This window comes from Panulirus ornatus, chromosome 3, assembly GCF_036320965.1.
Source record: "Panulirus ornatus isolate Po-2019 chromosome 3, ASM3632096v1, whole genome shotgun sequence".
Taxonomy (NCBI): domain Eukaryota; kingdom Metazoa; phylum Arthropoda; class Malacostraca; order Decapoda; family Palinuridae; genus Panulirus; species Panulirus ornatus.
The window spans coordinates 34502840-34517374 of record NC_092226.1 but is presented as its reverse complement, the minus strand read 5'-3'; the positions used below and the strand labels follow the sequence as shown (position 1 = coordinate 34517374).

Below are 14535 nucleotides of genomic sequence, written 5' to 3'. Positions count from 1 at the left end.
CAGGTGACAGTAGGCATCAGAGATGAAGCACCACTTAGAAACCTGCCAGGAAGATGAAATGTCAATAGTCATATTACGACTTCTACTGATGCTGGAGGTGCCCTAAGGGCAGCTTGAATCTGTTGTCACATTGCTAAGATTTAAGGTGCTGGAGCAGTACACGGCTTTCCTGTGGTGATAACCAGGTATACAAAAGGTAGGAAGGTCAGGTCGCTGAAGTCCAATGTTGCAAGCTCTGACTTCTCTCCACGCTGTTTGACTGAGAGTGGCTCTTCTCATGGAAAGGGTTAGGTCATCTGTTTAATAGAGTGATTTCATCAGCATCTTTTGATCTGTAACAGGTACACTACTAATTTTCTGGCACTCTTGGTTCCAAGTCTTGCCAGATTAACCATTTCGCCAGACCAACCATGGTCATGTAATAATAATTCATTAACACACCTCTAACCCAATCTGGGGGGGAAGATTGGGGAAGAGCAGTGCGGTTTCAGAAGTGGTAGAGGATGTGTGGATCAGGTGTTTGCTTTGAAGAATGTATGTGAGAAATACTTAGAAAAGCAAATGGATTTGTATGTAGCATTTATGGATCTGGAGAAGGCATATGATAGAGTTGATAGAGATGCTCTGTGGAAGGTATTAAGAATATATGGTGTGGGAGGCAAGTTGTTAGAAGCAGTGAAAAGTTTTTATCGAGGATGTAAGGCATGTGTACGTGTAGGAAGAGAGGAAAGTGATTGGTTCTCAGTGAATGTAGGTTTGCGGCAGGGGTGTGTGATGTCTCCATGGTTGTTTAATTTGTTTATGGATGGGGTTGTAAGGGAGGTAAATGCAAGAGTCCTGGAAAGAGGGGCAAGTATGAAGTCTGTTGGGGATGAGAGAGCTTGGGAAGTGAGTCAGTTGTTGTTCGCTGATGATACAGCGCTGGTGGCTGATTCATGTGAGAAACTGCAGAAGCTGGTGACTGAGTTTGGTAAAGTGTGTGGAAGAAGAAAGTTGAGAGTAAATGTGAATAAAAGCAAGGTTATTAGGTACAGTAGGGGTGAGGGTCAAGTCAATTGGGAGGTGAGTTTGAATGGAGAAAAACTGGAGGAAGTGAAGTGTTTTAGATATCTGGGAGTGGATCTGTCAGCGGATGGAACCATGGAAGCGGAAGTGGATCATAGGGTGGGGGAGGGGGCGAAAATTTTGGGAGCCTTGAAAAATGTGTGGAAGTCGAGAACATTATCTCGGAAAGCGAAAATGGGTATGTTTGAGGGAATAGTGGTTCCAACAATGTTGTATGGTTGCGAGGCGTGGGCTATGGATAGAGATGTGCGCAGGAGGATGGATGTGCTGGAAATGAGATGTTTGAGGACAATGTGTGGTGTGAGGTGGTTTGATCGAGTAAGTAACGTAAGGGTAAGAGAGATGTGTGGAAATAAAAAGAGCGTGGTTGAGAGAGCAGAAGAGGGTGTTTTGAAATGGTTTGGGCACATGGAGAGAATGAGTGAGGAGAGATTGACCAAGAGGATATATGTGTCGGAGGTGGAGGGAACGAGGAGAAGAGGGAGACCAAATTGGAGGTGGAAAGATGGAGTGAAAAAGATTTTGTGTGATCGGGGCCTGAACATGCAGGAGGGTGAAAGGAGGGCAAGGAATAGAGTGAATTGGAGTCATGTGGTATACAGGGGTTGACGTGCTGTCAGTGGATTGAATCAGGGCATGTGAAGCGTCTGGGGTAAACCATGGAAAGCTGTGTAGGTATGTATATTTGCGTGTGTGGACGTGTGTATGTACATGTGTATGGGGGGGGGGGGGCATTTCTTTCGTCTGTTTCCTTGCGCTACCTCGCAAACGCGGGAGACAGCGACAAAGTATAAAAAAAAAAAAAAAAAAAAAAAAAACCTCTAACCCACTAATTATACATCTCCCATGTGTCTACAGTATACCATGGATTGCTAGAAATCTAAATTAAACAAATACTAAATGTTTGAGCACCCTAAGATGGTAAGTCTGTCCTTAGATTGTTTGAATCCTGTGAGGGCTTCTTCATCTTCTGTTGTTACTGTTTTCCTAGGTGTGTATTGCCAGAGTAATGCAGTTTTTTCTGCATTATACACCTGCTCAGGATTGAGGTGCTCATCAGCTACGAGTTTTGCGAATTCGTCCACATACTTGGCAGCTCCTTTGTGGTTTGCAGACTGCTTTTCTCCACACACTTTATTCATGGAAATTCCATGATGCCTCTTGAATCTTTGTAGCCATCCTTCATTATAGTCACACTCATGTTGTATTTTAAGTTCTTTATGGAACGACTTACCTTGGTCCATTATCATGCTACCTGACAAGTCCACTCCATCACTCCGACACTGTCGAAACCATTCCATCATCACTTGATCGTCCTCAGTACTTTTACCATCTTTCATAGTTTTTCTAATCATCATTTGCTTCTTGGAATCGCTGTCTGCATAGAATTTCAATATTTTCTCCCTTTGCTTTTTTATATTATAAACAGTTGATGAACCAATACTGTAGCTGTCACATAGCTTACACACTGAAACACCACGGTCCATTTTTTCAACAGTTCAACTTTATCTTGGATCAATATGGACTGGTGTTTACGACTGACACCACGACTGACACTCTCCTATGTCCTAGAAGCCATAGCTAGGGTTAAATTTAAGCAAAATAAGCTAAGAATCTCACAGAATTGTGGTATCACCAACAAGTGCAGTGTAAAGAATGTAAATAAGCGCGCCCTATGCACAATGCCATCTGTGGCCGCCCACTAAACTAGTGTGGTGGCCGCGGTAATTTGAAGTTCCCTCATGCAATTCTCTCCAGACTATAAGAGGTGCCGAACCATCAGTTGACGGAAATTCGGTACCTGTATTACCAAACATCAAGTATGAGAGTCAGGGAGTAATATTGCAGGTAAAGCTGTGGGTGGGCCTCAAACTCATTTCTGTGGGGATTATTAGGTCAGGTGAGGTCACACACCATGACCTGCTACCAATTCAGCAAGGTAAACTTTGTGGAACAACAACGGGTTGCTGCAGGTCCTTTGACTATTTTGTATGAGACCATTACTGATGAACTAATTGTCCATTGTAATATTTTGACCTGATCCTGAGATGGGAAAAAATCAGCTTGGAAACCACAGATTCTGAGTCATTGTCTAACTTGATTGGTGCAGCTAGCTGCTTACCTGTGTAAACCTCCATTTTGCAAAAATACATGTTTGAGCATCATCCTTTGCTAGTATATTTATACCATACCTGGCAGGTTTATTTGGCATATATTACAAGAATGGACACATTACCCAGAAACCTACAAAGTGTTTCATCAAAGGTTACACATTGTGTAACAGAACAATTTTCAAAAAATTCATTAAAAACATCTCTGATAGGGTCTACTTTATCAAATAACCTGCATTTAGGAAGATTTTTTGTCATCACATCAGAGGCAAACCATAAGAAATCCAAAAAGATGTTGAAATATTGTCACTTGGAAACTTTCTACACCTTTGCCAATTGTGTTCCGCAAATCATCAAAATTCATTGTTATTCTGTAAAACATCTGCCAATAACATTAGCTCCAGGAAATGTTTTTTCCACATAGTCTTTGTCTCTTTCCTTGCTTTTTTGTGCATATATCATTCATTCTTCCAGAGTGATAAGGAGAAACCAAAGTTCCTGAGGTATTTCTGCATTTATGGCAACACCCTTTTTTCTGTTTTGCTATTTTTGTATATGTGCATGAATATGCACTCTGAAATGGGTTCCTCTTTCTCGTACAAAGTCATACTGTGTTTGCTGAGCCCTTATTCTGTGGAAGGTTGTTGTGGTGATGGATCTTTATCCAAATCCTCACTCTTTGTAAACTGGGGCTGAGATATGATGCTTTTATATTCAACCTTATATTAACTCTCACTTATGACCTTAGGCTCACTATCATTGGAACAGTCAGCCAACATCTATCTAATCTTAGTTTTACTTGTGCTTGCTGTGTTCAGTCTGAAAAATATTAACTTTTCACCTATAAAAACCTTGTACTCTTCAAAAATCTTTGCTGAGGCAAATCTTGTTTCATATTTGGCATAAACAATCTCTGAAATAAATAGTTCATCCCAAAAAATGTACCTTAGTTTAGTATTATACTTAATTTGCTTACCAAGCACAAGAAATCATGAGTAGTTTTTAGCTCAGCTGGAGCAGAAATGGAAGGTGTATACTCTATCATAGTTTCAGAAAGTTACTGGGAACAACAAGGGCTTCAGTGCTACCAACTATCAGTGGCAATGTTAACAGAATTTTTTTCTTGATGGATATGTAAGTTTTAATGCTTTAATCACGTTTTCTCTCTGAGGCAGTGTCCTGCAAACAATGAAATGTTCTGTGAGAATACTAAGGTTGTATATCAGGATAATTCTGATCTCCAGAATAATGCTGAGGAACCTACTCCTTTGCTTATCCTTTCCAGCTGATCCGCAGATCACCTAACCCATTTGGTTGACTGACAGGTTTGTTTATAGGCAATCAGCAATCTCCACCTAGTCATTATTACCAATCCAATTCAGAGCTCACATTTCATACTGAGACACTAACCTCAGGTGGTTACAAAGGGTACAGAGAAAAGTTTTTCTTTAATAAGGGAAAGTCATGGAAGAAGGAAAAGAATAGAGAAAATTGATTTTGGGACACCATCCCAGAAAGAAAAGGTTTTGAACCTTCAGAACCTACATTTACATCCTCTGTTGCCTGTCCCACAAGCAGTTACAGCATAGTCACATAAAGGAGGAGGTTTACGGAAAAATCAGAACAAAATAGAGAAATGAAACCCATTACTGACATCTTGAATCTCCATGTCATCTCTCTAATCACCAGTATGGCTTCTGTAAGGCAAGATCCACTGGTGATGTTCTTTCCCATCTTAATGTCTGGTCATCATCCCTAAAAAGCTTCTGGGGAATTCTGTTTAGTTGCCCTTGACATATCATAAGCTTTTAACACAGTGTGGCATCGGAGTCTCATTTCTAAGCTACCCTCTTTTGATTTCCCTCCCTCACTTTGCTTCCTCATTTCTAGATTCCTTCATGGCTGTTTTGTCTTCATGGTTGTTGATGGATCAGCCTACCCCCTTTCTACATCAACATCTGTGTCCCTCAGGGTTCTGTCTTGTCCCATACACTTTTTCTCCCTTTTAGCAATGATTTCTCATCTACACATAACCAAATGGAGTCATATGCAGATGACTGAACACTACATTCCTCCATATCCTTCAATTCTGCTCTTTCTCTCTCTTGATCTGCATCTTGTCTCATCACAACTTCCTCAATAAACTTGGATATGGACAGGATATCTCAGTAGAGTGGATGAAATCTGGTTAAGTTTGATGCCTCCAGGACCCAGTTCCTACCCACCTCTCTATTAGAAATTCCTCACAACTTTTCTCTCTACTTTGATGGTTCTATAATTCCACCTCTTGACTCAAAGGACATACTTGGTATTACTGTAACAACCTCTCTTTCTTAGGAAATTATGGAAATAGCTAAATCTGTCTCTGTGAAACTGGGAGTCCTGTTTAGATGTCGAAATTCACATTTTCTAAACAGTCAATCTGTGTATACAAAGGATTGATTCATCCTTGTATGGAGTACTATTCACATCTGAGTTGGTTCTAGCTTTGCATCCTCACTTGACAGTCGAAGGTGGTCCAACTTGTAAACTCTCCCAGGCTAACTTCAGAAGATGACCTGCTTGCCATGTGCTATAATGTTAGTTCACTTTCTCTTTTCTATAGGTACTGTATTACTTTGGTTTTTGTTCCCAAGAACTGGCTGCTTGTGTGCTCCCATTACAAGCTAGACCACGCAATGCTCTGGAAGCTGCTGCGTCACATGATTACTGTGTGGTTGTTGGCAGCTCAAGAGTGAGCCATTCTGATAACCGTTTCTTTCCCCACTCCTTAAAGCTGTGGAACTCTCTACCCTCTCATCTCTCTTCCAATAACTATGACTTGGTCATGACCTGGTACATCTTGAAAGACAGGTTTTTCACTTCCTCCAAAATTCTTAAATTCTCTCCCTTGTCTCTTCCTTTTCATTTTCTTGATCCTCTTTATATTTCAATTAAGGCCAGCCCTGAATATGGACTTTTGTGTGTGATTGGAACAAAAAATGAAAATAATTAACAAAATGAAATAAGATAAAAAAACAAATATTGGCTTCCCCCTTTTTTTTTATTTCTTACTTTTCTAATTTCTTCCAAGGTATATATGGGAGGCTAAAGTAATTGCCACTTTCCTTGTAATATGCACTCTAGTGTAAAGCCCAGGTTGAGATAATGTTACAAATATTTCGATTCACACAGAGGCAGTTCTCACCAAAATGGGTTTCAGGGTTCCAGGTGCACAAATAAATGGTTTTCTTGATAATCTCTGGTGAGATCCAAAAGGTGTCTGAGTTTTTGCTGAGCCAGAGGACTGACACTTTCTTGATGAGAGTTTCCAAAAGTAGATGATAATGGGATTGTGTCCAAATCTAATTATTTCATTATTGGCAGAAAGATGGATTTGAGTTTATCTTGATCCATAAGACACTGTCATCAAAACAAAAAGAATTTTGTATATGGACATAGCATATAATTTCAGAGTCCAGGGCTCTATAATTGAGGAGCTAATTTGATAGAAAAACTATCAAACTGTAAAAGACTGGAGAAGTTTATATAAGATAGGGTCTGTCATACTAATAGCAAAATCTGAAAAGAGGGGTTCTTGAAGGGCCCCTCTCATGAGAGGTAGAAATATTGCTGACCATGTTTTTTTCATGAAACAGGCTGGAGAAGAACTCTGATTCACTTTCTTTCCTGCTGTTGGTAGAGACCTTCCAAAAACTCCTTGAATACCTAGTTCGTAAACTAACATAAAGAACCTGCAGATGGCTATGCCTTGGAGTCCTCATTTAACTTCTCTGAGGAAGAGCATGGATGCATCAAATTTATGAGGGGCTTCCATTCTTCAGAAGCTCATGTAACTGTGGGTGTTGGATAGGAATACAGAAATCCTGACATATCAACAAAAAGAAACTGTTGGTCCTTTGGTTCTTAATTTCCCACAATGTCCTTAGGCCCAAGTGCAGAATTATATTTCTGATGGCCTATACTGGGGCCATCAAGTGCCTCATGAAAGAGGCTTCTGCAACTCTCTAACTCTCATGTTAGCCCCTCCCAAAAAAATTCTATGCCTGTCCATTTCCAAGAACATTGCCCTAAGCTTCTTTTTTGAGGAAGATGCAATATTTGTAGAGATGCTCTCTTCAGATCAATTTCAATGGCAACAGAAAGGCCAGTAGAAAAGGAAGTTTCAAATAGATTCTCTTCCTTAGGAGATCCATGATCCAATGCATTACTTTTGACATATGTTTCTCCACTTTAGTTGTCAGTTAGTTGGATTGGAATCATTAAAGCCAGATTTATCTCTTCCCAGATCATCTTCTGGGCCAAGTTCTACATACTCTTCACCCATGACAGTACCAGTCAGTCTGGAAAGCATTCTAGGCCTTCTAAGAAGAGTTAAGTTCTTCTCTAGCATGTTTTATTAGAAATTAATTGCTAGTATCACTATTCCCTCTAAAAAAAATGCCTTTAGTATCCCTTTCTTTGGGTCTCCATATTAAGCCTGTCAGTCCTTAGCTTTGTCTTTAGCCCTAAGCTTAAGGGTTGTCAAAAAAGGAAATTAATTACAAGAAAGGATATTGGCCTAATGAATCACTTCAACATATCGTTAAAAGACATAAAAAACATCAGAAAAGAAAAAACTAAACTTCATTTGCAGCTGTAATCCCTTTGTTTCCTTAGCAGTATGATAGTTTGTGAGCCTGTTTGCGATCCTGTGTTTACCACTTGAATGACATAAGGCCCAAATAAAATATCATTGATCATCATAATCATAATATTCTTCTAAATCTCTACTTTCATACTTATAGGTAACCAGATGCATGTGCTGAAATGTCTTTCCCCAATAGTATCCATAGGGTGACTGACTACAGCGAAGGTTCTGGAGTTGAATTATTGCTGGTGGTGTTATATCTCTTAAAAGTATAGCTCATGATTGCTCTAGGGGATTGAAAATAGAGCAGGAAACATCAACATATTTCTTACATGTGTGTTGGACTCTGGTCCCATGTATACCATGTATGTGTGTAGCATTAAAAGGGCTAATTTGACAGGCTTTGTCTGAGACAAACTTCTCCAGTCTTTCCTTTAAGAAGACCAGTTGCTTCTTCCCTTTAGCTTAAGTAGGAGCATTTGGAAGCCTCGCATCTTATACAGTCTCATATTTTTTTCTGACAATCCAGTTCCTCATTGTCTTCCTTTGATAACACTCCCTTATAGCCTTGGGCTCTTAAAGGAGAGGAGTGAATTACATGCTGCATCCAGACACAGAATCTTCCTGTTTTAGATGATGAGCTCTAATGGACAAATATATACCTAAACCTTATATTTTTCCATTGCAACGGGTGAAACCAGTAAATCTATAAATAATTCCACATCATATAGTCCTGGAAATTTTAATCAAAATAGTGTCATGCTTTTTGACCAATTAAATTCCTTTGATTTTCACTACCTTTTTTTTGGCACCTTAGAAACCCCTTTTAGCAAGAAACATCTTGACATGGATCAAGAAACAAGTCTTGTTGCTAGAGCAAATGATGTAAAAAAGATGGTCTGCTTACCTTAACCTTCATCAGAAACATCTGGTATAGGAAATAAAGGAAAAGAGCCTTTGGCAGTCTTTTTCCACCTTCGTAAAATGGGAGCTTAATTTAGGCATGGTGGATAAAACCAATGTGGCTTTGGAAATTCCTCTTTCCAGACAGCTGCACAGCTGCATTCTTCTCTCTCACTAATGAAGGTGCTTATTTTTTTCTGTGTTTGATTTTGAAAACGTTTTCTCTAACCCTCCTCTTTCATTTGGGTATGCTCTTAGGATCACAGGAGAGGCTGCAGAGGAGATATACATAGGTTTTGAAGACTGAAAAACCCTATCTTTCTGAGGTGTTATCCCACGAGCAGTTTTTGTTTTTCTTGCCCTGCATGACCTCCCTCTCCTTATTAGTCAAGTGAAGACTTTGGTGATTTGAGGATCATCTGAAGATGATGAGGATATGAGCTTCCTAACCAATTTCATGAGGGTAGGAAATATCAAGACCTGATATTTCCATGGGAATATATTGTGCTCTGAGAATAAGTCTTGGGACAGAACTGCATTTCATCCTTCAAAACTGATGTCTTTTTAGTAACAGATGATGGGCATTGTCATTATCTACAATAAGTGATATTGAACTTCCATTTCTACTTAGAATTATCAATATTAGGAATCTATGAAATGCATACATATCATATTTGTTACATAAAAACTCCAGAAGAGCAATTTATCAGGAAATGTGTAAACTTAAGAGGCTCACTCTGTTAGTTTCTGCATGGAAAGCTGTAGCTGCTTAAATGTCTTAGTTGGGAAAATCTTCCATAATTTGGAACCTGTTTCACATTCTTTAATAGCTTTCATGAAATCTTGTGCTGCCTTAATGATCACTTCTGGCTGTGAACCAGGAGAAAGATTGGGGTCAAAGCAGCCAACTCGCCGATTTAAGGCTACAAGACATACGTCTGAAAGAAAAATAAAAATGAACAGTTTTATATTTGACAGTTTCTTTTCATAATAGTAGTCCTACGAAAATATCACCTGGAATAAAGAAGTAAAAACAGTTTATGAACTTAGGTTTTAGGACTAATGAACAATAAAGAGAATAGTAGGAAATATGGAATTGAGAGGAAAGTCAAGTAAGAGAGAAGCACAGGCAGTGTACACAAAGCTCTGTGAATGTGAAGGATTTAAAAGTACAAAATGCTTGCATGATAAAGTGCTCAAACTGGTTCTTATGTTTATTTATTTATTTATTTATTATACTTTGTCGCTGTCTCCCGCGTTTGCGAGGTAGCGCAAGGAAACAGACGAAAGAAATGGCCCAACCCCCCCCATACACATGTATATACATACGTCCACACACGCAAATATACATACCTACACAGCTTTCCATGGTTTACCCCAGACGCTTCACATGCCTTGATTCAATCCACTGACAGCACGTCAACCCCGGTATACCACATCGCTCCAATTCACTCTATTCCTTGCCCTCCTTTCACCCTCCTGCATGTTCAGGCCCCGATCACACAAAATCTTTTTCACTCCATCTTTCCACCTCCAATTTGGTCTCCCTCTTCTCCTCGTTCCCTCCACCTCTGACACATATATCCTCTTGGTCAATCTTTCCTCACTCATTCTCTCCATGTGCCCAAACCACTTCAAAACACCCTCTTCTGCTCTCTCAACCACGCTCTTTTTATTTCCACACATCTCTCTTACCCTTATGTTACTCACTCGATCAAACCACCTCACACCACACATTGTCCTCAAACATCTCATTTCCAGCACATCCATCCTCCTGCGCACAACTCTATCCATAGCCCACGCCTCGCAACCATACAACATTGTTGGAACCACTATTCCTTCAAACATACCCATTTTTGCTTTCCGAGATAATGTTCTCGACTTCCACACATTCTTCAAGGCCCCCAGAATTTTCGCCCCCTCCCCCACCCTATGATCCACTTCCGCTTCCATGGTTCCATCCGCTGCCAGATCCACTCCCAGATATCTAAAACACTTCACTTCCTCCAGTTTTTCTCCATTCAAACTCACCTCCCAATTGACTTGACCCTCAACCCTACTGTACCTAATAACCTTGCTCTTATTCACATTTACTCTTAACTTCTTATGTACAATGTGAAATCTTGTTTGCCCTAGATCCACATAATAAAAAAATGAGCAAAAGAGATAGCTGATTTAGGAAATGCAATTAGAATAAAGAACAAAGACTGAGGAAAGGATGAAGATAAAGTACATGTGTATTGTGAGGAAATAGATGAAGCTTTTTGATTCTTAAAGGACACCATCTGCACTTTTACATTCTATGTTATGAAGACCTCAGATATATGTACTCTGAGCTCACATTGTCTCATTTTGCCCTCATTTAAATTCAAAGGCTCCTGATTTCAGTATAAAGAGATGCCTTAAGTCACAACCATTTGTACTTGATACTGGCAAAAAGTTCTGGAATTATAGCTATCTATATGGCACAAGATCTTACCTTATGAGGACCCTAGCTTTACTTGTACAGTTTGCCTTTTTCTGCTGTCATTTAAACTGGAAGGTACACATTTTTTATATGTTAGATGCCATGTACCTGTGAGGCTGAATCCCAACTACAATTAATGCCCAGAGAAAATCCCATTGTCCCAGATACACATATAACACAATGGAGGAAGTTTAGCCTTGGTATATGCTCCACGCCAGTCACAGAAGTGGCTAATTAGTTTTAGTCTATGAGGTACTGATGATGGTGACAGTGATTAATTAGACAATGAATTATTTGCACTGGAGAAAGTTCTGTGTATCAGTAATCCACTGGTGGTTGCATAGGAGAGAAAAAGATGTTTGAGTAAGCAAAAGTCAACAAACATAAGCCAAGCTTGCACAACGTGCCAAATCCATGTCTGTACAGTAACAAATATGGATAATTTACCAGATTCTTCATTTATGTGTAACTTTTCTTAATAATTTCTATCTATTGGTAAGACTAAAATATTCTGAATATTTTAATAAACCCCACTCCTGGGAACCCTCCCTAAATTTCCAAAGCAGGACTACTTGAGGGTTGAAATAGAATGGCAAAGTATGTTGTATGGCAAATAATTGGTTAGCAATAATCAATAGAGAGAGAGAGAGAGAGAGAGAGAGAGAGAGAGAGAGAGAGAGAGAGAGAGAGAGAGAAGAGAAAGAGGAGAGAGAGAGGAGAGAGAGAAGAGAGAGAGAAGAGAGAGAGAAGAGAGAGAGAGAGAGAGAGAGAGAGAGAGAGAGAGAGAGAGAGAGAGAGAGAGAGAGAGAGAGTTATATTCTGAAAGTATTTGTTCACTTAGAGGTTGAAGCATGCCCTTGATGCAACCTATGTAAATGGTAATTATGTAGATGATTGGATGATCTCATGGTATGCACCAAACTGTCAGACCTCAAGATAATCAGTATGTCTGCAACCAGAACAAATTAGACAGTAGAAAGAAAAGAAAAAATAAAGAGGTAGAAAGAACAAATGGGTAGGACTTAAAGGCTATGATCAGATGGAGAAATGTAAATGAATAATGTGTGATGGATATTTACATTGTCACTGTATGGAATACAGTGATTAGTTAACGAAAAAGGGAGTAACATATAAAAGAATCTTTCCCTGAGTAACTTCATTGGTGGCACTTTCACTGGGGATTGTAAGGAAAAAACTTAGAGGAGGTGAAGTCACAGATAATAGACAGTATCATACCCTCACAATAAAATCTGACATCAAACATCTAGTCCTTGTAAATAGAACACAGAGCAGTGCTCACATTTCCTTGAATCAGATGCTTTTTAACACTGTAAGCTACGGTACAATGACAGTGGCACAAGACATCCACCGTATCTACACATAAGTTTACCTAAATTATGACTAACAAGTCCTATCCTCTCAAGGTCTATCAATTGTTGAGACACTCAAGTCAGTAGTTTTTAATCCACCCCCCGCCCCCAAAGATAAGAGAAAAAATGAGGTCGCTAACTGTGAGTCCATCTAAAAGCAATACTTACTTTCTAATGACCACTTGGTTAATTCTTCCTTCAAGTCTACAGTCACTTCCCCTTCACTGTTCCTCAGTTTGGAGAGTCTGAAAATGAAAATGTATTACATCTTCAAATGATTGTGACTCATACTTAAAAGATTTAAGATATTTCCTTAGGAACAAAATACCAATCAAAATTAGTTTCATTAATGCTCTGAGCCAATTGAAATTTTTCTTTCAAAATGAGCCTCTACAATTTTCATTATCATATTAATGATGCATTAAAATCAATAAATTGCAACTTATATGTAGAAAGTTTTCTAGTCAGGATACTTTGATGCATCACTGTGGACTTGTACCACAGGAATGGACCTTAAGCTTTTTTAGATTCTCACCCTGCCTCTGAAGTCAAAAGTTGTGGAAAACATTGTTTTCATAGGTGATTCAAGTGTCAACTTTTGATACAGTAGCTCCTTTTCTTTAAAGATATGCCATTCTTCTTGCTTACAGCAGGATGACTCTTTATATCCCTGAAATGTATTACATTCATCCACTCAATCAGCCATCACAACCTGTACAGTTATTCATGACCTTTCATCATTACACATCAGCGGGACACAAGATTCTATACCAGTTACAGTATGATAAATCATACAGGCACCAGTTTAGAATTACACAGAACAACTGTTTTAGATTTAAACTATCACCCCTTCAAGCTCACAGATGCTGCACTAACCTGATTCAAGTTACAATAGCATCCAAAAAATTTATCCCCAAGTGTAACTTTACAAATTTCAACTAAACTTTAACAACACAATAGAATATGTAAACAGTCTCAGGAAAAAAAACAGCCTATGCATAATCCATCAATACATTAACCTTTAGAAGCTGGAAATCTTCATATGAAGACTTACTAGTAGGCACCATAAATCATTACATGAGCTATAATGTTCATAGCCTTATTTTGAACCTCCTGCAAATACCTTGACATTTGTATGGCTGTTAAATGTCATTTTAGTCACCATACCTGCTTATTTCAGACACTACATTTCTCTGGGAGCAACTATCAAGTGTATACATTAGTATACTTCATACTGTTACTAATATCAACTCTTCACTTACTTTAGGTAGCAGGTTTCCAAATATATGATAGTCATGATTCGTATTCTTATCCATTCCATAAATAACTTAATATTGGTCTATGTTAAATTTCATCTGCCATTTATCTAACTTTTTTATTTCTTTGGCTGACTTGGCACAGGCATTTCAATGATGCTTTAAATATTATATTACATTTGTTATTACACTTGATTGCTGCTTCTTGCATTAACGAGGTAGCTTTAGGAAACAGATGAAGAGAGACCCATCCACTCACATACAAATATACTCACATGTATGCACATACATGTACACACACAACACACACACACTTTTTTTTTATTTTTTTTATTATACTTTGTCGCTGTCTCCCGCGTTTGCGAGGTAGCGCAAGGAAACAGACGAAAGAAATGGCCCAACCCCCCCCCATACACATGTATATACATACGTCCACACACGCAAATATACATACCTACACAGCTTTCCATGGTTTACCCCGGACGCTTCACATGCCTTGATTCAATCCACTGACAGCACGTCAACCCCTGTATACCACATCGCTCCAATTCACTCTATTCCTTGCCCTCCTTTCACCCTCCTGCATGTTCAGGCCCCGATCACACAAAATCCTTTTCACTCCATCTTTCCACCTCCAATTTGGTCTCCCTCTTCTCCTCGTTCCCTCCACCTCCGACACATATATCCTCTTGGTCAATCTTTCCTCACTCATTCTCTCCATGTGCCCAAACCA

General features: G+C 39.1%; 1 protein-coding gene across 2 annotated transcripts in view; it reads right to left on the bottom strand.

Moving 5' to 3' along the window:
- The window catches only part of LOC139761985 (probable cytochrome P450 301a1, mitochondrial), a 125067-nt gene that overhangs the window by 45299 nt on the left and 65233 nt on the right, over window positions 1-14535 (bottom strand). For both annotated transcript variants that reach the window (XM_071686758.1, XM_071686768.1), the window contains exons 5-6: window positions 12715-12791; window positions 9446-9647 (exon numbers count right to left, since the gene is read on the bottom strand). In XM_071686758.1, coding sequence (XP_071542859.1) covers window positions 9446-9647; window positions 12715-12791 — 279 coding nt within the window. The remainder of the gene's footprint in view (window positions 1-9445; window positions 9648-12714; window positions 12792-14535) is intronic.